Consider the following 22396-nt stretch of genomic DNA (forward strand, 5'->3'; position numbering starts at 1 on the left):
AACTGAATCATCAAGGGAATGGTTATGGGTCAGGTGCATGTGGGGCACGAGCACATCACATGTGCTACCTTTGATTCGGTTATTGATGATCATCAACAACGAGCTTATACACAAAGTCAATATAGTATAAAGAACATGCATCGGACTTGCTCAGTGGTCCGTTGGCTCTGCTGGGCAGATGGGACTTGTTAGAAACCAATTGCAACCACTCCGCTAAGTACATTAACAAACTACGGAAAACCTAGATCTTATGTGGCTGTAAGCATGTATCTTGGCAGGAGTATTTTGCATATTTTGCCTATTGTAACCATTGAATTTGTAAATGTTGTAGTTGAGCATATCAAATGTCAACCTCTTACCAACTTAACAACTGCATTGACTAAGTGTATTATTATAAATTTGTACAACCCGATACAAACCAATAGGCGTTTCAATTCAGCAATGAAATTCCAGTCATAGAAAATCTACAAATTGTGTTCCTGACATAGAAATCCCACATATTGTGTTTAACCTTCAACTTGGATCATGCATGGGGGTAATATAGGTTCCAACTATACAAAGTGCGGCGAACAGAGCCAACCACTTTGAGAACTACAGGAGTTTTGAGTTAGGTCAAGTTAGTCTGTTCATTATTAACATGCACAATTGTATCTGTGAGCATCCTTATCCCTTTGTGAATTCGGAAGTATTGAAACCAAATGCGTGTTGCTAATCTTGCAAAGTCTGTACCTAATGAAAGAAATGGTTACGCCAAATAAGGATACAGGCGATTGTATTTTAATAACTTTAAAAAGTATTGTTAGGATGTACTTTATAATTCTAATATGATTGTATATGTTTTTAGGATTTTAAAATTGCACTATGTCATTATGTAATGTGTCAAATGAAACTGTATGTTGTAACTCAATTGTAAATAAGTTGTAAAGGTTTGAAAACAAACTGAAAACAACTAATAAAAAATAAAAATAAAAAAAGCTCTACTGCCCACTCTCTCTTTACAATAGTTAGGTACACACAATAGTTAGGTACACACAATAACGCCGCCTTCATAGATCGGAGCGGCCGACCTGGACAGTAATGCTGCAATTTATTCTGAATGGGCAGGCAACCTTTTCCATCCAGGGCTCGATGGATAATAGAGAAGGCGTTAAACTTGATTTGTGAGGAAGCAGGTAGCCAATAAAAACAATTGTGTGAACCTTCGTAGCATGATGACCAAACAGGAGAACTCTAACCAAACGAACTGCAGCATTCTGTAGAACCTGAAGACGATGAATAAGGTATGCCGGTTAGGCGAGATAGAGGGCATTACAATAGTCAATACTGCCATCGAGACATGCTGCAACAACTTGAGCATAAACATTTTTAGGAATAAAAGGAATAACTTTTTTCTATTGTTTCACTGCCTCTCTGTGTGTTTCTTTTTCAAAGCTGATTTTCAGTCCTGTAAAGGGAAACAGACAATGCAAAGCCCAATTCTGTTTTCCATTTTAATTTAAACTATTCTGTTTTTCAGTCCACTTGGACTGTTCTTCCATTTAACAAGATTGCTTGATACTTCGGTTAACTGGAAAGATTTGATTTTGTGCCTTGTCATGCAATGTTTGACTTCTACTTCTGTTATAGATGGGTTGCTAGCATCAAGCATTTCCTTGCAAGTGTCATTTTACAGATGCAGCGCACAGACTGCAGCTCACATGTTTATTTTTGAACAGACGCTTTTCTTTCTTTGCATCCTTTTCCTAAACAAATTTCACAGCATTCCTTCTTTGGTTGTACTATTCTTTATTTCATCTAAAAAAATTACGTACATTTAATTTATGCTCATAAATGCTGAACGATAGGTACCAGAATGCAAAGGAAAAAGGAATTGTGAACTGGACTGATTGTTCATGTGCAACATTTGCCAACTTGAGCAGCCTGTAGTATTTTCAGGTCATAATCACAATTAAGTTGATAGGGCAAACAAGGCAATTCAATAACCCAACATAATCTGGCTTAGTCTTGTGGGAGAAGTAAATGGCACATCTATCTAGTGCGGTTTGTTTCTGGTAGCTAATACCATTTGTTTCTTAGCATTCTGGTACTTGTAGTTTGGCTTTTCTACTAATACTGTGAATCTGCAAGCAGTGGAATGCAATAAAGGAGAGAGAAACAGATGTGCCATTCACAAGTCGAATGGTACAACTTGATAGGTCTATAAACTCTCCTTTGGTTTATATCATAAGGAAAGGTCAGACGATTTAATCATTGCTAGAAGCTTGTATGCAGTTTGTCATTGGGCATTAGGTAAATATAACGTACAGTGTTGCATGAAGATTCTTATTTCTTGTGCGTGCATATCCTGCCAACAGCTGTGTACATTTTAAAAGTATTAAGTTTACCTCTCCTTTCACAAATGAATCATAACTCAATCAACTAAATGTGCACTAGCCATTGGCGAGTAAGAAATGGTGGCCCTGCACACATCAAGAACTGAGGGTGCAAGTGTCTGTAGGACTAGCAAGTAGCTTGCAACTTGAAATGTTTACCCCTGCTCAGTGAAACATAAAACGACGAAAAAGATGATCAACTATTCACATTATATATTCAGAGCTGAAGGAGCATTTTTAAATCATTTTATAGGCTGTTTTGTCGAACTCTTGGCGATATGGCTCATGGAGCATCTTGTGCCCAAAATCCCTAGCACAGGCGGATGCTGGCAAGGCAGGAAACGTGTGACAGAAAGTTAACATTTAGAAATTAAAATAACCGATTTTGGGCACGTTGTGCAGTTGGAGGATGGAGGAACAGGTCATTAGGCTGCAAGCACATTTGGTTCGGGATCTAATTCGGGTGCTATTTCGAGTAAAACTGTGTGGCAAGACACATATTGCACCTTCCAAAACAAATAATTATGTTTATAAACGGTTCAGCATTTCATAGAGGCTATGTTCCAGAATCGTCAAAACCTGAGCAGGTCTGTCCCTGTTGAAAGAGTGATACTATTTGTGAATATCTGAATGATTTAGAGATTGCTGAAAACCCCTGGAAAAAGGACTGATGCGCAATCCATCTTTGTTATTCTTTGCTTACAATAGCTAGGCCTTATTTATTTTGAACTGTGTGCAAAGAAATTTAAAATATAACCTTCTAGAACAGAAACGTGCAAGAAATGGTGTATCTTTGTCTTTGATACGCAAGTATTTAATTATCCTGTGAATGATGGGTAGACCTCCTGTGGGCAAGTGTAAAATTGTGCCAAAGAATACGTTTTAGGGCTCTAAAGAATAAGCTAAAAAAAGTCAATCATCAACTGTACCCTTTAGGAAAGTCAATGAAAGAAGAGCCATGTGTATAAAAACAGGTGAAACAGAGCTCCAAAAACTAGGTGAAGTTAAGAAACAAAAAGACAAACTAAGGACAAGACCTTATGAATTGGATAATTCTGGTGTTTAGCCTCCAAACTGTAAAATAAACTCCAAGAATAAATCTGCGCCATTAACGATCTTTTGAAATTTCACTAGAAAACAAAAGCTCTACTCTTCAACCTTGTGTGATCGTTCCCATCGCCTTGTGGTGTTGGATTGGCTAGCACTTGTAGTGCTTTATAAATACTGAATCTGATTACTAAAACGATATTTGGACAGTTGGTAAATTATGATGAGGGAAACCATGTATCTTGCCAAAATAATCAAATATCAGAAGACATTTGGGTGTGCTACACTGAGACGTTGTCTGCATCCTCAAGCAATTTGGTTTATGGGTCTTGTGTAGAGAGGAGTAGGTATTGAGATTAAAACAGGATTTCCTAATGAAAATGATGCATCGTTTGTGGGTTCTTGAAGAGCTTGTCTTGATGGTTATCTAATCAGTCTTAGGTGGTATACTGCCAGCAATTACCTCAACTTGATAAAATGCAAGGAAGTGTTATATTCTGGGATATACTCAATTGGTGAAGGAAAAAACTAAAAATCAAAAAAGAGGCTTTTAGTTCTTCAAAAGCAACTAACTCCCCCTAATACTTTTCTTAGAATAGTGTTGTGGGAAATTATTTGCTAAATGGCAGCTGGTCCATCTGAGTAGAATGGCCAGCGACCTGCAAAGACCATTAACTTTTATATTGTGTATTTGTGGTCAGAATAGCTTTTGATACGATAAATAAGCAAGACCTTTAAGTGAAACTGGGTTGTAAAAATGATGATTTGTACAAACGAAAAGTGCATGTAAGAAAACGTTACTAAAATAAAAAAAGAAAGAGTTACGAGTATCTGAGCTGATAACAAAGCCCTACTGCACAACAGGGGGAATAATAACAGGAAAGATGGTGCATGACAGTACTGATGTGGGAGGGGGGGAATATCCATTTTAGTCATGAGAAAGACACCCCTGTCAATGCACCCATTTTCCTGAATCCAAACTGTCATGGGCCAAAGAATTAAAGCATTGCCAAATAATTAAACACCCACATTGATTTACCTAGATACTTATGCTAGGTGTAATAATCTGCCCTTTCAAGGCCAGCCCTGTCCTATTAAGTCCGCTTTTGTTAAACTTAGTCTATTGACACTCAAAAAGTATCCTTTTGCCCTTCAAAGTAATATTCAGTGCCCTCCAAAAGATAAAACGGCATGCCTTCTTAGAAGCAGAACGCTTGTTTTAAGCACGCGTGCATGGGATTTGGGAGGTGGAGAGGATAGATGTGTGGTTTTAAAATGTTTTTTTGTGGACAATCCGTGTAGTTTTGTTGTCAGCATAATGAGTGGATATATCTATGATTGAAGTGGTTTATCAGTGGAGCAGTATATAAACGGCAATTTAGGATCAGGTAGTGCCATTTGTGTACTAGATGCATTAGTAAGACTTTTGGATTATATCCCACATCCACCAGGTACTAGCAACATTTCCCACGGATTGACATTCTTACTAGGTGCACCCAAAACATGATCATTTTAAGGAAAGCTACTGCAGACATAGCCCAGGTGCTGGCATAATATGCTCAGTAGTGGCAAAACATGGCAGTTTTCTCCTGGCACTATATGCTCATGTAATCTATATTTTGCCAGGTAACCTAGCTACATGTTTTGTGTTTTTAGATTGTGTTGTACTCCCTCACATATTGCAGCTATTGCCATCATATGTATAAACACACTTTGCCCAGCTAGTGCCATCATAAGCCATATATTACGGTGAAGCCATACGTGCATATGCACTCATACATACACACATGCACAGCCAGCCCCCCTTAATGCTTGGCTTTGTTTCGCCTCCCAGGCGTCACACCCACGTACTCCATTTGGACAACACTGAATAGTTTACTACTCAGCTGATAATTAACTATTTGTTGTTCTTATGCAGTTTTATGTTAAAAATTGAATAGTTCAAAATGGGACGACCAATTCTATTGGATGTCTTGGTGCAGTAGGATACCGAAACACGATCAGCTTACCTAGAGTAATACCAGCATGCTTAGGTGATAGACGATTCAATGTACTGGCAACACCAGAGTGGAGATTTGAAAAAGCTGCCCATGTTTGCTAAGTTGAGTTAAGAGGGGCGAGTGTGTGACAGGGACCACATAGAAATGGAGAGAAAGCACAAGACATGTAGAGGAAGAGACTAAGCTGTTAAACAAAAGGACCAATTAGCAGCTGATGGCACTTTTCTGAGCAGCTGCTCGACAGTCTGCTAAAATATCCATACACTATTTCTGAGAGATGGCCATGGTTCTCTGAATCCAGACCTAAAAAGAGAACCATTTAATTAATAAATGTCCATACCACGCTAAATAGGGCATTGCTGTATTGGACTGTGCATTCATCTTAACTCGCGAGGCTGCTGTCAAGAGGGCTTAGACGTAACTGATTAAAAGAGGACAAAGATGATAACAATCTATTGCAGGTTCTGAAGTGTAAGGAATCATAAGGTAGCTTAAGAAAAGTCATGCATGTATACCACAGGACTGTGTACAATTATAATAACTCAACGTGGATAGTGCACAACACTCACTTGCTCATAAAACTGCCCTTGCTTATTGCTATTAGTACAGTTCTTAGAATTCAAGCTTAATTCATGCAATCCACGGCATCTAAGCAATTTGCAAGTTCACAATTCACTGTAAAGACATCTAAAGGTTGAAAGGTTTAGCCACACTGCAGGAATTAAAGCATGCAACATTCAGGTAACACAGAGGTATCTGCAATGTGTGTAGTAACATACTGTGCGATAGCATAGGCAGCAATTTCAGATAACAATTAGTGACACGTACTTTTGAAGGCAAATAGCAGACAATGTGTATGTAACAAGGCGATTCCCTTCAACAGCTCCCAAAACCCCTCTGTAACATTGTTCCCAGTGTTCTTTAATGGTTCGCGATTGCAGACAGGAACACTTGCTCATTCCACACAAAAAAAATATGGATCGTCACTGGCAATTAAATTAAGAAAACAAAAATCATATTACAACACCAACAGATCATTAACATGTTAGTGACTGGAAAGCAGCACGATTGTAATCTTTAAGTATGTTGAAACATTATGTGTACGCATGAAAAATAAGGTTGCAAACTCAGAGCAAAACAAATGGCACTTTTAAAATATGTATCCATGTAACCAAAGGATTCAATGTCCCCAAAATGAATACAATATGTATTGGCGACAATTGAAATGCACTAGAGGTAGTAGCAACTACATCCTGAATTGTATCTGATGCAGTAAAAAAGCCAATTCAGATGTACACTGGAACGTGAAAACGGCCCTTCTGTATTATTTCGGAAAGTATAAACTCGGTTATTATCAGACCCTATGATTCATGCCTACGTTGCAACATGTTTGGGGAAAGGGAAGGCAAACTGGAAACCATTCATCTAAGAGATGTAAACCACAGACGTGTACAGTCTTCTATTATATGACAACATACAGCTTGCCAAAGGTTATATATTAAGAAGGGTTGAACGAACTCCATTGAGCACTGTACAGCTGTATGATCTTATTCCAGGGAACGACAAAACTGATGACAGCGACTGTTAATTTCAGGAATGCAACTCCAATAACTGGTTTCAAAACACTGAGCAGAGATATGCTACACAAGAGTATGTGGTCGTATGGTAAAGAAAAGTGGCTATGCACACCTAATGTATTAAACATCCTACAGCTGTCTCTGAGCAGTAAGTGTTTTAAAATGCTCTGAAATGTAGGTATTAGTTCCAGCTTTCAGTTTAGAAACTGGTTAGCTTAACAACAAAAGTAGGGTGGGGGGTGGGGGGAACTGATGGCTACAACGCTCCCCTACTTTCAGGGGAATCCACCATCGTTCCCACAGATCACCTGAGCATGTTTCTAGGATCTCGGCTTGGAACACTTGTGTATAGGCGCGTTATAAATACCATATCATAGGATGGCAGGTAAGAGCACTTTTGTGTTTTTTTACTTTTCCCCTACTGGGGAGCCGAACCTCGGTGATGCTGGTAGCACTCCTGTGCCACATTTAACTGAGCTATCGATTACTTTTTTTAATTTTATTAGTACCCGGAAAGGGAACACATTGGCCCTCGCGTCATTACCAGCACGACAAAGCCTTTGTCAGGCCTGTCGCAGCCGCATCTTGGCCACCATGCTAAGCTCTGGCATGTAACTATGGGCCCCGGAGCATTACCTGAAGCGATAATGCCCCCCTAGCACGTGGCTTATTGCTTACATAGACTGCTTGGGACAGAACGCCCAGCAAACCCCTGCACAGCATGTGTTTGTCTTCTGCAATTAAGAATGAATAAATTGATGCAGGGTCAGCCGTCTCTGCAGGTAAGGAGGATTGGCCCTCATCAGACATGACCCTTAATAGGTTGAATGGTGGGTGCAGGAAAGGGGGGGGGGGGGGGAGTGCTTAAATCTGCATGCTCCAGGGGATGATGACAAACTAATGGCGGTCATTTAAATGCATTGTCTTTCACCGAGCTATCTTCTCTCTTGATAGAACTGTCGTAAAACAATGTTTTGGAGTGGAGTAGAGGCAGGACCCAAGTATAGGCTGGATGTGGGTGGGTGACGGGGAAGAGGAGGGCAGGCTGAAGGGAACATAGTTCCACTACTTTATTTTGTAGTGGATACTTCGACCACTGTTTAACAGAGACTCCATTCCTTGACCTGAAGAAACATGTGCAACCTTGCGACTGGGCTAGAAATGCAGAACATATAAAGGGCCTGATTCACAGAAGCCCTCCATAAAGGCACAATACCATTGAAAAATGCTCTATGAATATCAGGCCCAGAGTCTCTTAAAAGTTTAAGTACTTTTTCAACACTTCCTTTCCACTATTTATGTCCTCGGCTTATATTATTCCGTTTCCTAGCCCTGTGGCAAAAAGAACATTTATGCTATTAAGATTCAACTAAATAAAGACTAACAGAAACGCTTACTCATCTTATGATCGACTGAACAGAGCTTGCTGAATAATGAGCTTTGCATCCAAGATCGTGTTTTAAAGGAGAGTATGAAATAAGTATCAATGATCTATGGCTGCGTTGCTTATCTTGCTTGACTGTTTCCACCGCCTTAGCGACTGTTAGATTTTGGTGGGATATAGAAAAGGAGTTGGATAAGCACGAGATATTTCCGCACCTGGAATAGGTGTGTCTTAATCGATAAATGGTTTTAAAATATTTTTAGAGGTATTTTGTCACTATTAGTGTATTAATAGCACTTGAGTGTGTATGTGATGAAGGTTGAAATGTGCATTTCATTAATTTTTGTACCGCTGAATAATTTGTGTGAAAAGTAATTTTAACTAAAATACACTAAATTATTCTTATTTTTTTTTCAAACACACAGACACTACTACCTGGAGTTCTTGCTTTCTCCTAGACAACTGTTGGCATACAACTATACCCATGTGACATTACACATGTTCACCAAGAGTAATTCCCAGAAACATACTTGTTTGTTAACTCAGCAATATGGCACAGCCAATACACATTAATTTGCGGGCAGTGTGGTCCTGCATGGAAGAGGTGCAGGCTGCCAAATTTGCATATTTATCGACTTCACTGTGTCGTCACAGGGATTGAAATGAGTCTTTGCTGCTTGTGGGGGGTCATGGGAAAGTTACCATGAGAAAGCCAAGAGGCAAAGTTTGTGATGACCAATATGAGAATGGTCACTGTTATTATTAACATAATATATGTGTGAAGTTTGCATATTGTAGAGTATGAACTGACTCACTTTTGTGGACTACAATATGGCAGATAAAGCACCACAACATAAATTGCCAAGTATAATAATCCATCGGTCTGACATACAAATCCTTATAGAAATATGTTACTCAAAAAGTATGATTCTAGCTTTGTTTCACCCCTCCTCTGCCCCACCTCACCATCTATAATGGAAGACTACAAGCCCTATGGTGCAAATCAAATGAGTCTAAGAAATAGCCTATGGGTTTAAGGCATATTCACACTACAAAAGATGGTGTTTGATACAGTCACCTGGTGGTAGTCATTGTTTGACATGGTCAAAGTGGACTGCCACACAATGATTGCGCCACAATCATTGTGTGGCAGACCACTTTGATCTGTTTTCAAACCAAGGAGGTAAGGGATTGGTTCCTCCAATAATTGCCACACGGATGCGACACGGCTGAAAAGCCTTAATAATTAATCTAAGGTCGCCAACAGAAGAGGTTGTACTCACACACATCCCCACAAAAAACTCTCTATTGTTTGACATGGGCCTACTGCATATACAGGGTAAGATGAGGTGAATTTCTACAGAAAAAGAAAATGCTTTTTGGTGAGTCAAATAAACACACATGAAAATAAGGGAGGCTGTTAATAAAAAAAGAGTTAAGAAAAAAAAGGGTGGCATTTTGCTTGACTTCAAAGAAAGCACAGATGTGTGCAGATAACTGGAGCTCTGCATGGGCTTTCAGATGGAAAATCCCACCATTAGAGTTATCACCCAAACAGTAAAATTGTTGTATAGTGCTTGTCTGTGAACGCATGAGTGTAGAGAATGTTGGAGTGCTGATCTAGAATGTTGTCCTGTGAGTGCGTGTCTAGGCTCTACTTAATGTCAGTTGAAGATGAGCTAGCCTTGGTGATGGGACCTAGTGGTGTTCCTCAAGTGATCCTATTGTAAGATCTTGATGTAGCTAAGAATAAAAATTAAGTGTGAATCTACAGAAGAGTACGGAGTCACTTTTCAACAATGGCGAAGAGGAAAACTGAAACTTAGAGCATGCGTGCTGAAAAGGAAGAAGCAGACTGCTGAGGGGGGAGCAGCAGAAGAGAAGAGGAACCATCCTCTGCCTCCCAAAGGCACAAAGTTATGTCCCATCACCCAGGGCGATAAGCAGGGGAGGAAAACCCCAGCTTAACAAAAGCAGTACCCCATTAGTTAAGAAAGTCCTGTGCAGAACCCACGGGAAAGGCAAGGAAGCATAGAAAGGCGCAGTAGAAAATGGGGGAGTTATAATGGAAGTGCCCAGCGCAGAGTTTTAACTGAGAAAAGATGTGTCTTTGCGCTTGAAACAAAGGCAAAAGAAATTGGATGCTCAGAGCCCAAGAAAAAAGGAATGAAATTTAGGTTCAGAAGAGTGTTTCCTGGAGAGATGCAAGATTAAGATTACTGGTGAAGCTGTAAGTGTAATATAAGAGAAAGAGCAGAGGATTAAGGCGTTTACAACTAGTAATCAATACAGTGACAGTGCCAAGTGTGCGTACTAAAAGGTGGATGCATTAGGAAATAACGTATGTTTAAAGTTATCTGGTACCTGATGGTGATTGCTACAGAGATGTTTTGGGCTCCTACTAAGACTGGCACTAGTGGCGAACATTATAGCAGTTAGTTGACGGTTGGGGGCAGGAGATCTGTTTCGCTCTGATGTAGTTAAAAGACTGATGACGTCACTATGGTGCTGCTGGAGATGGCAAAGGATGGAACGCCATTGAATGTGCTTGCGCAAGTAGCCGTACTGTAGTCACGTAGTAAACAAGTACTGTCCTGCATACAAGACTAAGTAAACAGCCTCGGAATACAAGGCTATTCTGATGACCGACGCTGGATCAGAGAAAAGGAGGTTTACCTGTGTGACACACTGTACGTCAGTACGAGGAAGTAAAAAAGAAAAAAAAAAAAGGGACCGCTGTTTCAGTGAAGCGGCCTACGGAAGCAGACAGTTTGTAATGTAGCGGTCAGATCGAAGTGAAAAAGAACGTCCTGAGGATGGTGGGGACAATGTGTGAAGATGAAGATGTAAAGCAGAACGCAGATCTCTGGCAAGTATACAAGGCTTAGCCGTGCCAAAGCAGAGTGCATACAGAACTATCATGTGGAAAGTGTTACGCGAGATGTACAAGTGAAGATTCCCGTAGTCAGTTACTGTTTTATAGAGGTGTCCCGCACATGGACAAAGAATGTATCCTTTTATTGCAATGTATGTGTTAATGAAAACAAGAGAACGTACTATGGGTAATGTGAGCCTATGCAGATGAACCGTTATGATAAATGCAAGATGTGTGTAAGGGTAATTAACGGTGTGTGTCATATAAGGCTAAATGCAGAGTGTGTGTAAACCGGCACTACGTGAGAAGTAGCGTATTTTGTATTGTGTCTGCATATTGAGGTTCAGATAAGTTAGTGATGTAAGTGTAACCTCGCAAGAGCAAATATGGACTTCCATGGACACTTAATTTGATGAGAAATGTCCAAAGTCTAATATGATGTGGGAAGGAATGTAAATCTGAGAGTGTGAGTTAAAGTTAACAATTTTGAGGCATTGCAGGGTTATGTTGTCAAATACAACAAAGACTTTTAGTGAATTTTACAATGTTATACCATTTATGTTGCGTTTGGTCCTAGCAAAACCGAACTGAATTTTGACAATTCCAACATGTATGTTCTGTGGTAAAACGTATGAGGTATACTATCAGAGTGAGTGATTGTGTATGTACCAGAGATTAAAGGGAATGGCATTTGTAAAAACTTAAAGCCATGTACCCTTGAATGGTAAAGTGAAGTATGCTCAAAACGAGAGGTAAAAGTCTTAACCTTTCTTTATTTAAGTTATATATCATTAGCCGGCGCCCCACACTGCCGCCCTCCTCGTCCACTCGACATTCACTCCAACCGTCATTCGAACTCTCATCACCCTCTCCTCAACATTCTCTCTCACGCGCAGGCGGGGAGCCGCGGCACTTCCATAAAGACAAGACATTAGAATACTACATCATCCCCCCCCTTAATATTAAACAGGAGAATAAGAAACTTATTTTACACACCAAAAAAACATTTGTGCACAATCCCATAAAGTTACAATCAATATTGGAAATACAATGAATGAAATTACCGTTACCTAAATTTGTTATACAGTTACAATCAGAATTGAAAACAAACTGAATAAAATTACCTTTGCATAAATTTGTTAAATTAACTTTGCATGTCATAATCTCTGGACCAGAGCGGTAACCTTTCTCTTGAACTACGTATAATCCTACTTTCAAACACCTCATCTCCTTGTTGTCGTTGTATGTTTGCTTCACTAACTCGTCTCACAAAGTCACCATACACATTCTCAATTCTATTTAGAATATGGTCATCACCAAATAAATCACTTGCTCGTCTCTCCAATTTGACTTGCATATTTCCTTCATTCTTACCTTTCCACATCCATTTACTAACCCTATCCAAATTCCATACTGTTCCTCCCGCAACTCTAACCGCTCTCCTGAACGCTTGTATCACCTTGACAGGACTGCTGTATTTAGAGTCACTCTTCTTAACATTTCGTCCAAACTTGATTCGCACGAAATCTCCTGGTAATATTCTCAACTTAGATTTTTCTGAAGACATGCCGTACCTTTCTTGATGTTTGTCAGAACTTTGTAATCCTGTAGTTAAACCTTTCCTACGATTAACCCATTCAGGATTTAGTAAAGTATTGGGAGCTCTCCCCCTCATTAATTCAAAAGGAGAGATCTCCATTCCTCTTTTAACAGACATCCTAGTGCTCCATACCCAATCCTTAAGAACTTCGTCTACCGGTATATTGTTACTCAAAGCCAACTCCACTGCCTCTACAATTACACGGTTATACCTCTCCACTAACCCATTGGTTTGTGGATGGTATAACAACGAAAATCTCCATTCAATTCCTGATCTCTTAGCAAATTCTAGCATTTCTTTACTTCTGAACTGAACTCCATTATCACACATTATTATTTTGGGAAATCCTTCCCTTCTGCAGATCTGCATGATGAATTTTATTATCTCATCTGTATCAATTTTACTCACCGCCTTGACTTCCACCCAGCCTGAGTAGTAATCAACCAATACTATCAGGAACTTCTTCTCCCCAACCAACCTCACATATGGTCCAATAATATCAATTCCTACCATCTCCCAAGGTGCATCACCTTTGCCAATGCAAATTGGCTGAGACTTGACAATCCTGCAACTCTTGTCACTGTTCTGACATGGCCAACCATTCCTAATAAACCTCTCGATCATAAGATCCATACCTGGCCACCAGTATTTCAAACGCACATTGTTCTTTGTGCCAGTGATACCAGGATGGCCCTGGTGTGCCTTCTCAATAAGCACACTCCAAAACTTGCGTGGGGGAATCAATTTGTCTCCCCTCACTAAAATTCCATCCTCCATGGACAATTCATCTTTAACTTCCCAAAATCTCCTACAACCTTCGCCGATTGCCCTTTTCTCAGGCCAACCTGATTCAGTGTATCTCCTTATCTCTTGCAATTCATCATCTTTAGCCAATTCCTCAATCCACTTCTCTTTGGACGTAACCTCAAAAATGACCGCCACCATTTCTTCATCTAAATCCACACTTGTCTCACCACTCTTTAATGGTAATCTAGATAAATAATCAGCAACAATATTCCTTTTCCCTGGCACATAGTTCACAGAAAAATTGTAGTCCTGTAGTTTTAGACTAAGTCTGGCTAATCTCGGCAAAGCTTTACACATTCCTCTCACCGTAAGAACTTCAATTAAAGGTTTGTGGTCCGTTTGAATTATAAATTTGTTTCCCCACAAATGTTTCCTAAAGTAATTCACCGCCCATGAACAAGCCAACAATTATTTTTCAATCACAGAATACCTGCTCTCTGTTTCTGAAATAGCTCTAGAAGCATGACTGATTATCTTCTCATTAGCATCCTCATTTATCTGTGTTAAAACTGCCCCTAAACCACTCCCACTAGCATCCACTGTGATCTTAGTCAACCTCCCAAACTCAAATCCTCCCAATTCCAAAGAGTTACAAATTCCTCCTTTTATGCATTCAACTGCCTCACTGCATTCATCACTCCATGTAAATGTTGCATCCTTTTTTAACAAGCTTCTCAACGGTTCTGTTACACTCGCAACATTTTTTACAAACCTGTTGTAATATTCACATAACCCCAAAAACGATCTTAATTCGTCTTTGTTGTTCGGGTTAGGCGACTCCTTGATTGCTCTCATGGCATCTCTTTTGGGCTTATAACCCTTACCATTCACAGTATACCCTGAATACTCCACCTCTTCTACTCCAAAATTTACATTTGCTTTTCTCAATTTTTAACCCAACTTCTTCCAACCTCCTCAACACTTCCTTCAATCTCCCATCATGTTCTTCAGATCCCTTACCGAATACAATTATATCATCCTGATATACAAGCGTTCCACCTAAACCCTTCAGCACATGCATCATAACTCTCTTAAATACTGCTGCCGCAGACGCTTACGCAAACGGCATACGTTTATACCTATACAGCTCATGTGGCATAATAAATGCCGTAATGTCTCTAGAATCCTCTGTCAAAGAAAACTGATGATAAGCGCTCGAAGGATCTAAAGTAGAAAACACATCAGCATTATCAATACGATTCAAAATTTCAGATATAATAGGAAGCGGGAAAATGTCAGTTATGATGTTTTTGTTGACGTCTCTCAGGTCCACGCAAATTCTAAGTTTGCCATTTTTCTTCAATGCAACCACAATGGGGCTCACCCATTCAGATGATTCAATTTTCTCTATAACTCCTTCAGACTCCAATAATGTAAGTTCTTGCTCAACCTTGTCAGCAATGGCAAAAGGAATAGGTCTGGATTTCGTGTGTTTAACAGGCATCGCTCCCTTCTTGAGACGAATCCTGTGCGCAACATTTTTAAGCAAACCTAATTTCAATTTTCCTTCTTTCTTTCCTTTAACGTCCTTACTTTCATGCGCTTGACTCCTGTTTACAACCAGAATTTGCTCTTCATTACATGGATCCAATCTGATTCTCAGTCCAGCTTGATCTCTCCAACCCAGTACATTCACACCTTTTTCTGCTACGTGCACTTTCACTTGAGACCGTCTGTCTTTGAACTGAACAATACACGAAAACCATCCAAGCATCTTGATCTTAGATCCTTCAAACCCACCAGGATTTAGTATATCTGACGCTTCCATCTTACTCTTGAGGCCACGTGCTACTAAATTCTTCCATGCTCTCTTAGTAATAATTGTCCATGGCGAACAACTGTCCACCTTCACCTTCAGTTTCCAGTTATCAAGGAATACTTCACAGCTCGGGCATTTAAATTCTCCATCTGGTGGCTCATGTATCAGGAACACCCTTTCTTCCTCCGATTCTTCCTCTTCTTCCATAATGGCAGAGACTTTCTTCCTTTTTCTACATGTGACCGCAAAATGACCTCTTATACCACAATTTTCACATTTTTGCCCCAATGCTGGGCACTGTTTTGCATAGGCATAATGACCAGTTCTGCCACAATTATAACATCTGTCTCCTTCTCTCTGTTGGGTATTCTGAAATCTCTGATCATTTTGAACCCTTGGTTCATTCTTCACCCAATTCTTTCCTCTATATGAGCTCGCTCTTTGCTCAAAGCTCTTCATTTTGTTACTTCTTCCTGCATTGACTTCAACCTTATCTTTGTTTCTAACATTTGTTCCACCTCTGTCTTTAGGTCGTAGTACGTTAACCTGAGCTTGTTCTTCTGTTTCTTTTTCCTGTATCTCCTTGCTATTATGCTTCTGCATACTTTGTACAACCTCTTCTTTCTTGCTCTTCATCTCCTTCAAGCACAATTGACTGTGTTCTACACGTTTAGCTATAGTTTCGAGTAGGGATGGATTGCCAACCATCCACAATCTGTCTTGTACTAAGTTGTCCTTCCAGTGGATAATGATCTGGTCTCTGATCAACTCATTAAGGGTGATGCCATTGCCAAATTGGCAGGTTTGTGATAATTCTCTTAATGCAGAAACATATTCCTCAATGCTTTCATGTTCCTTTTGTACTTGTGTATATAATTTGTATCTGTTTATGGCTACATTAGTTTCTGGAGCATATTACTTATCTAATTGTCTTATGGCCTTATCGTGCTCATCAGCGTCACCAGCTTCATCTACAGTCAATTCTGGTAATTCTCTGAACATCTGCCCTTCCAACCCCAATGCGTGTAACAGTAGTAACTTCTTTTTGCGGGATGTGAGTTCTTCTTGTTCTACAGCTTGAATAAAATTCAGCCAGAATTCTTTCCATTCTGACCACAAAACCACAGGTTGACCTGGAGTTGGAAGGAAACTTGCCGGCGGTTGGATGCTAATACCTTGCATGTTCCTGTGGTATTGTTGTTCTCTTATATTCTTCAATTGTGAATGTCTCCTAGTACACACCTTTAGTTATATCAGAGTATAATCTCCTTGTTAAATAATACTACTTGCAGGACGTGGAGTACTTATATTCTCGATAACTGTGAAGAAGATGAAGGGATTACTGTCTACTCTTCATTCTGCCTAGTTCCAGGTCAGGCAGATCATGTGACTAAGGCTCATTGCGGGTCCTTTCCTTAGACCTTCCAGTTACGCTCCATTTGAAGTATGCTCAACACGAGAGGTAAAAGTCTTAACCTTTCTTTATTTAAGTTATATATCATTAGCCGGCGCCCCACACTGCCGCCCTCCTCGTCCACTCGACATTCACTCCAACCGTCATTCGAACTCTCATCACCCTCTCCTCAACATTCTCTCTCACGCGCAGGCGGGGAGCCGCGGCAGTTCCATAAAGACAAGACATTAGAATACTACATAAAGTTTAGGTCATGCCTGCTTTATATGGATATGGGGAGGTCGTGCCTGCTCCACACATAGAATCTGGGAGCCAGATTAGAGTTTAGTGATGTTTAAGAAGGGTAATGCCCTAAAGGAGATGTTATGGTGAGGTCATGCCTCGGGAAAAGTGTGGATGTTTAGGTTACGCCTGCACCCATCTAAATGTTGTCAGAATAGTAGTTTTCCCAAGATGGTGAGTGAAAGGTTACGCCTCAAACAAGATGTAATGGTTAGGTTGTGCCTTACACCATTTATCAGTAGAGAAATTGTTTTCTTATGGTAAAAGGGGGTCACGGCTCCTAAAATTTATTATGGGGAGGTTGTGCCTACCGCCATATATCAGAGATGGAATAGTAAGTTCCTAAAGGTAGAGTGTGAGGTCACACCTTATACAGGTGATGGTTAGGTCACGCCTCTGCCATCCATGTGGGTGGTGTGGGTGGAGGGGAGGGGTGGAGTGTTTCCTAGAGGAAAATGGGTTTCACCCCTCCAAAAAGTGGTGATGGGGAGGACGTGCCTGTCGCCATCTATCAGAGATGGAATAGTAATTTCCTAGTTGGTGAGAGAAGGAATAGTAATTTCCTAGTTGGTAAAAGGGGACACAACCCACAAGATTTTACAGAGTAGCACACCCTCTCCAAAGGTGCAATGTTGTGGTGAGAGTATGTATGTTGTGCAAGTGTATGAAAAGGAGATGTGTTGTAATACTTTGTTGTGTGTGTGTGTGTGTGGAATTTTGTGTTGGTTGTAAGGGAAGGAGATATGTTGTATAGTGCTTGTCTGTGAATGCATGAGCTGAGAGAATGTGGGAGTTCTGATGTAGAATGTTGTCCTGTGAGTGTGTGTCTAGGTTCTACTTAATGTCAGTTGAAGATGAGCTTACCTGGGTGATGGGACCCAGTGGTGTTCATCAAGTGATCCTATTGTAAGATCTTGATGTAACTAAGAATAAAGCTTAAGTGTGAACCTACAAGAGTACGGAGTCACTTTTCAACAAAAACCATTTAAGCTATTTTCAGAAACAATGGTTACTCCAAAGAACCATCACAATGAAGAGATTCCCATTTAAATGGCACGTCATATCAGCGTTAAATGTTTATTTGTGAGGCCCAAGTGAGACCTGCAGGGATTAGTCTGCTCGCTGGCTGTGGATGTTGGGGAGAAGGGCTCGTATCCAGGAGCTCACAGATGAAGAAAGAGTAGGGAATGCACCCCCTGCAGACTGTACTCAAGGCCAGTTAATATGCATGAGGCGGCTGTGTTAAGCAGGTCACATCAGTACAGAGCCGTCAACGATCGCACAAACACCCAATGTAAAATGCTGCCCCAACATTCATTCAATTTGATTTTACTGTGCATAGGTTTCAATAACTGGATTATAAAGTTTGGCTATGTTTTTAGATGCCTACATTTGGACTCTTCCAGAATGTACTCAATAAAATAACATGTCAATAAAGTATTATATTTGACTGTTCACAGTGACACGACTTGAATCGCATAACGGAATTATATTTGCTCTAGTTTGTTTCCATTGGATTTTGGTTGGCCTATCTTCAGGAGTTACTGTTATCGATATTGAATTTGTTTTAATCCCTGTTGAACCAATCTCCAATAAACGGAAAACGTCACATGAAGTGTGTTCTAATCACGTGTTCTGTGTGAACAACAACAAAAAAGTACAAACATTGAATTGGACCCAATAAAATAGGTTATGAGAAAAACAAAAAGGGAAGACAAGAAAGTATCATCTGTGTCGGTTTATCAAAGATACTTTGTACGAGATGTGTTCCGGCTTTTTTCACACAGGTCTGCAACCAATGGGTACCTCGACAGTGATGTTCCCCTTAAGAGCATCCGCACCCAGAGCTTTGGCTCCGAACGGGAGGGATTAGCAAAACGCAATTTCTGCCAAGGGACATCACGCCAGACACTTCTGCGAGTATTGAAGTTTGTGCTACATCTGACAAGAGTGTGCTTGAAACGAACAGAAAGCTCGGGTGCTCTTCACAGTACCTAGATTTTGAGAGCAGCACTCGTATTTACTTATTAGAAGTAGTAAACTATTACAAAAAGGACTAAACGCACAATAGTAGTGATTGCACAATCCAAGTACAGCAGTTTGGTCAAAAAGAGCTGACACGGTCCCATACGCAACGTCAATGGATAACCTCCCTGCGGTCCCAAAAGCAACATCGTAAAAACAGCCACACATAATAGAACACAGGTGACAGCTCAAACAAAACAACCCCTTCTGGCACAGAGTGGCCGCTATTAGAGTCATGCCCAATTGTACCACAATATCACGTTTGCTGTAACCGAGTTCAAAATGCCTATTGCAGGGGGGAGGCGCTTTATGAACACATTAATACTGCTCATTGTCAGGCTGTGAAACGTGAAACCGGCACAGCCCACAGACAAGCATCGTCTCACTGGTACAGCGAGATGGAGGTTGCCTCTCCGCTCCCTTCACAACACGGGACTCTGCATATACATCCGGAAGCATGGGCGGCTCTAGAAGGCGCTGCCTGCCGGCGGACCCTGACATAGGGCTGGTCCTCAGACTCCAGCCCGCCTCCGCTCACTTCACTGCCACGGCAAGCTGTCACTTCAATCCTGCAGCCAGGCCCCATCAGAAGAGGCCACTCCCTTTTTTTTTTTACCGCGAGCTCCACACGTACACACGGCTCTCTCACCGGAGCGTGGGTCCCACGCAGGCTGTTTCGGTGCTTTCAATCTCTTGCAAGATGCGCTCGTGCTCGGTGATGATCTCCAGACTCTCGCTCTCGGCCGCCGTCGCCATCTTGCCACCGCTGTGTCGCCGGTTGGCTGCGTCGTTAGCGGGCGTAGAGGAGAGGGCACCGCAGCCGCTAGAGGGCGCTGTGTTGATCAGCTGGACCTTGTGTAAGGGGAATACCCTGCTATAGACCCGGCCGGGCGGTCCGGTGAGCGAACTGGTGGAGCCGGTATAATGCCGTTTCCTGCTGTTTTCCTTCAGTATGTAAGGCTATAATAATTGCTGCTAAAACTAATCGCTTATGAGTTTCTCATTTGTTACCGTACTAGGTGGGAATTGGCGTTGGCAGGAATCTGGATTCGAGCCTGGGAGCTGGGACGAAGGGTTGGCACAGATCTCCGACAGCATGTTTAATAATTGAACCATCACTCTTGTTGCCGCGCAGCCGGACCACGCATAAAACGGGTATAATGCCATGATTCTATGGCAACACGGGAGGCTTCCTATTATGCATTGTCTTCTTTAGTGCTGGAAATGGAAACAATTTACTGGGAGCTGGGACGAAGGTTTGACACACAGATCTCTGACAGCATGTTTAATAATTGAGCCATCACACTTGTTGCCGCGCAGCTGGGCCACGCATAAAACGGGTATAATGCCATGATTCTATGGCAACACGGGAGACTTCCTATTATGCATTGTCTTCTTTAGTGCTGGAAATGGAAACAATTTACTGGGGAGGGGGTTCATACTTGGAGGAGCGGGCGTGGCCCGTGGCCAGGCCATGCAATATACAGGCCGATTCATGGAATTAATGTGCGCTGAAATTTTCAGCAAAAGTGTGCGAAAGCATGCGAATCGCAGTGCCAGTGCGAAAACCGCAGCGAAACCTGCGCACAGCGATTCATGGAAGTCCATGTGCATGTAAATCCCAGGATGTGCGCCAAAATTCTGCGTGGCGCACGCTGGCGCACACGTCTCCAAACAGCGTGTGCTACGTGCACAGCAATAGCGCGGCGCACACAACAAAAGTAGGAGGAACAGAGGGCGTGACACACGGAATGGGGAACAACGCATGAAAATGTGGGCGTCACGGGGGAAGTACAGGAGGCAAATGCGCGGAACGCCCACACGCACGTTCAAAACACGTATTCATGGATTCGAACGGGGCTAACGCGTGTGCCAAAAAAGACGCGCTAATCCGGAAACACGTACGCCAGCAGGAAGCAGGCGTACATGGACCCGCGCAGCATAAAAGTGCGCGCAAACAACAAACAAGCTCAGACGCCAGGATGAATATACCGTTCCTAGCAGCAGTGGCCATGGGATACCACAGGAGGAGGAGGATAGTCAGGCCCAGAATTTTCACACCCAGAACCAGCCTTTTTGGGATGCCTGATGACCAGGTGTATGGGAGGTACAGGTTTCCACCTCACATAATACTCGACCTGGTGAGTGAGTGGGAGGATGACCTCACATCACCCACCCTGTGCTCCCAAGCACTCAGCCCCCTGGAGAAGGTCCTCAATGTACTGCACTTCTTGGCCACTGGATCATTTCAGCGGACAAGTGCTATAGTGGGGGGGTGTCACAGGCCACGCAGTCACGCTGCCTACACCAGGTCTTGGCCATCATGACTGCACGCCCATCAGTCCGCAGGCACATGTACCTGCCCAGAACACCTGCAGAAAGGCAGGCTGCCGTCCAGGATTTCTATGGGGTGGCACAATTCCCCAAAGTCCTAGGTGCCATTGATTGCACCCATGTGGCTCTACGTCCCCCCCATCAGAGCACATCTATAGAAACCGCAAGCACTGGCATTCCATCAACATCCAGGTAGTATGTGATGCCAAGGGAATCATCACCTCAGTATATGCCAACTATCCAGGGTTCACCCACAACAGTTTTATTTACAGAATGTCAACCCTAAACCGGGACCTAGAAGCTGGGCGGCATGGCGATACATGGCTGCTCGGTGAGTATAAATGCCACAGGACATGCATGCATGTCAGATACTGAGTAATGTCACAACCCCACTAATGATACCCATCACCACCTCCCCAGGGGACAGTGCCTACCCTCTGAGCACCCACATGATGACGCCAATTCGGAACCCCACCACGCCACCCGAGGTAAGATACAACACAGCCCACATTGCAACCCGGGGCATAGTGGAGCGCACATTCGGAGTGCTCAAGTCACGCTTTCACTCCCTTGACCGTTCTGGCGGGCAGCTCTTATACGCTCCCCCAGTAGTGTGCAGGATCATAGTGGCAGCATGTGTCCTGCACAACGTTGCAACACGCTAAGGCCTGCCCGTAGACATGGTGGTGCCCCCACATCCCCAGCTACATGCACGACCGCTGGGCATGGGAGGGGAAAAGGGACAGGGTGAGGCGGCCCGTACGCAGCTGGTGGCTAATTACTTCACCTAAAATCACACCCCTGTGGAGTGCACACAGCCCTGGCACATACCATCTGACAATCAATGATGATGACATAAGGGACAGTCAACTGTCACAACAATATCAGCCTGAGATTGGTCACCTGGAAGTGTTACATTG

General features: G+C 42.1%; 1 protein-coding gene across 4 annotated transcripts in view; it reads right to left on the minus strand.

The window, feature by feature from the left end:
- The window catches only part of EXOC6 (exocyst complex component 6), a 2769442-nt gene that overhangs the window by 2519397 nt on the left and 227649 nt on the right, over positions 1 to 22396 (minus strand). The window contains exon 1 of one of the 4 annotated variants that reach the window (XM_069611364.1): positions 19792 to 19995. The exons of 2 other annotated variants lie outside the window; for them this stretch is intronic. In XM_069611364.1, the coding sequence (XP_069467465.1) occupies positions 19792 to 19898 (107 nt within the window). In that variant the 5' untranslated portion in view covers positions 19899 to 19995. Of the gene's footprint in view, positions 1 to 19776; positions 19996 to 22396 lie in introns of those variants that run through there. One more of the 4 variants, XM_069611366.1, reaches the window with a different exon arrangement.

This window comes from Ambystoma mexicanum, chromosome 8, assembly GCF_040938575.1.
Source record: "Ambystoma mexicanum isolate Mex_15411 chromosome 8, UKY_AmexF1_1, whole genome shotgun sequence".
Taxonomy (NCBI): Eukaryota; Metazoa; Chordata; class Amphibia; order Caudata; family Ambystomatidae; genus Ambystoma; species Ambystoma mexicanum.